At 63.9% G+C, this 856-nt stretch overlaps 1 protein-coding gene across 1 annotated transcript in view; it reads right to left on the reverse strand.

The window, feature by feature from the left end:
- Positions 1 to 525, reverse strand: part of LZTFL1 (leucine zipper transcription factor like 1) — a 25,770-nt gene extending 25,245 nt beyond the window's left edge. Inside the window, exon 1 of the mRNA XM_029244086.1 lies at positions 416 to 525. Coding sequence (XP_029099919.1) covers positions 416 to 418 — 3 coding nt within the window. The 5' untranslated portion in view covers positions 419 to 525. The remainder of the gene's footprint in view (positions 1 to 415) is intronic.
- Between the last annotated feature and the right edge of the window lie 331 nt (positions 526 to 856).

Here is an 856-nt window from a genome sequence, read left to right on the forward strand (position 1 = left end):
GTGTGTGTGTGTGTGTGTGTGTGTGTGTGTGTGTGTGTGTGTGTGCGCGAGCGCATAAACTTGGAGTTTTTGGAATCGAATGAGAATCCCGCTTTGAGCCTTCTGCTGGCAGCCGGTTCCCTCCAGCTCTCTTCGTCAGCCACCTGTGAAGAGTGACTTGCCCCGGGCACCTCAGGCAGGGGCGAGGAATGAAGCGACGCGGAGGAGCGCGGCTGCTAGGAGAGGGCTCCACCTAGGATTATCCCGGAAGGGCTTCGGCCGAGGCTAACAGAGCCTCTCGCACCCGGCGTAGCCTCCCCTCCTCAGGGAGGCTCAGGGCCGGACTCAGACCCGCTGCAGGCCAGGGTATCACCCCGGGGCCCCGGCTCTGCATCTCTCCTCGGCGCGGGCCGGCGTTACCCGGCCGGCTACTCACCATGGCGGTGGACAGGAGTCACCGATCTGGAAAAGCGGGAGGGGCCAGGCGCAGCTTCGTCAGGCCCGGCGTCTCCAAGGTAAGTTGGACCGCAGAGGACGCGGAGGGAGGGCGGGTTGTTTAGAAGCCTCCGGTTGCTAATGGCAACCTATGCACGTGACCCCGGAATGATGCACTTTTATTGGTCCTCAAGATCACGCGACAGGAAGTGCCTTGTGACCGGCCGACAGCCGCATGCGCATTTGCTCCCACAGCCGGGAAGTCCCTCCTTTTCGTGCCACGCCGACTTTGGGGGAGGCCGCCGTTGCCAATGGTAACGGAAGTGGAGCGGCCGCCTGACTCCCCACCGCTCCCGGGATTCGCGGGGCATCTGGGTCTGCTTTGCTGCTCAGGGCTTGTCCTGCACTTCCTGTGACCTGGCGGCCCCGAGGGCCGTGGCCT

The sequence above is a fragment of the Monodon monoceros genome, unplaced genomic scaffold (genome assembly GCF_005190385.1).
Source record: "Monodon monoceros isolate NGI ecotype Baffin Bay Population unplaced genomic scaffold, NGI_Narwhal_1 Super_Scaffold_3, whole genome shotgun sequence".
Taxonomy (NCBI): domain Eukaryota; kingdom Metazoa; phylum Chordata; class Mammalia; order Artiodactyla; family Monodontidae; genus Monodon; species Monodon monoceros.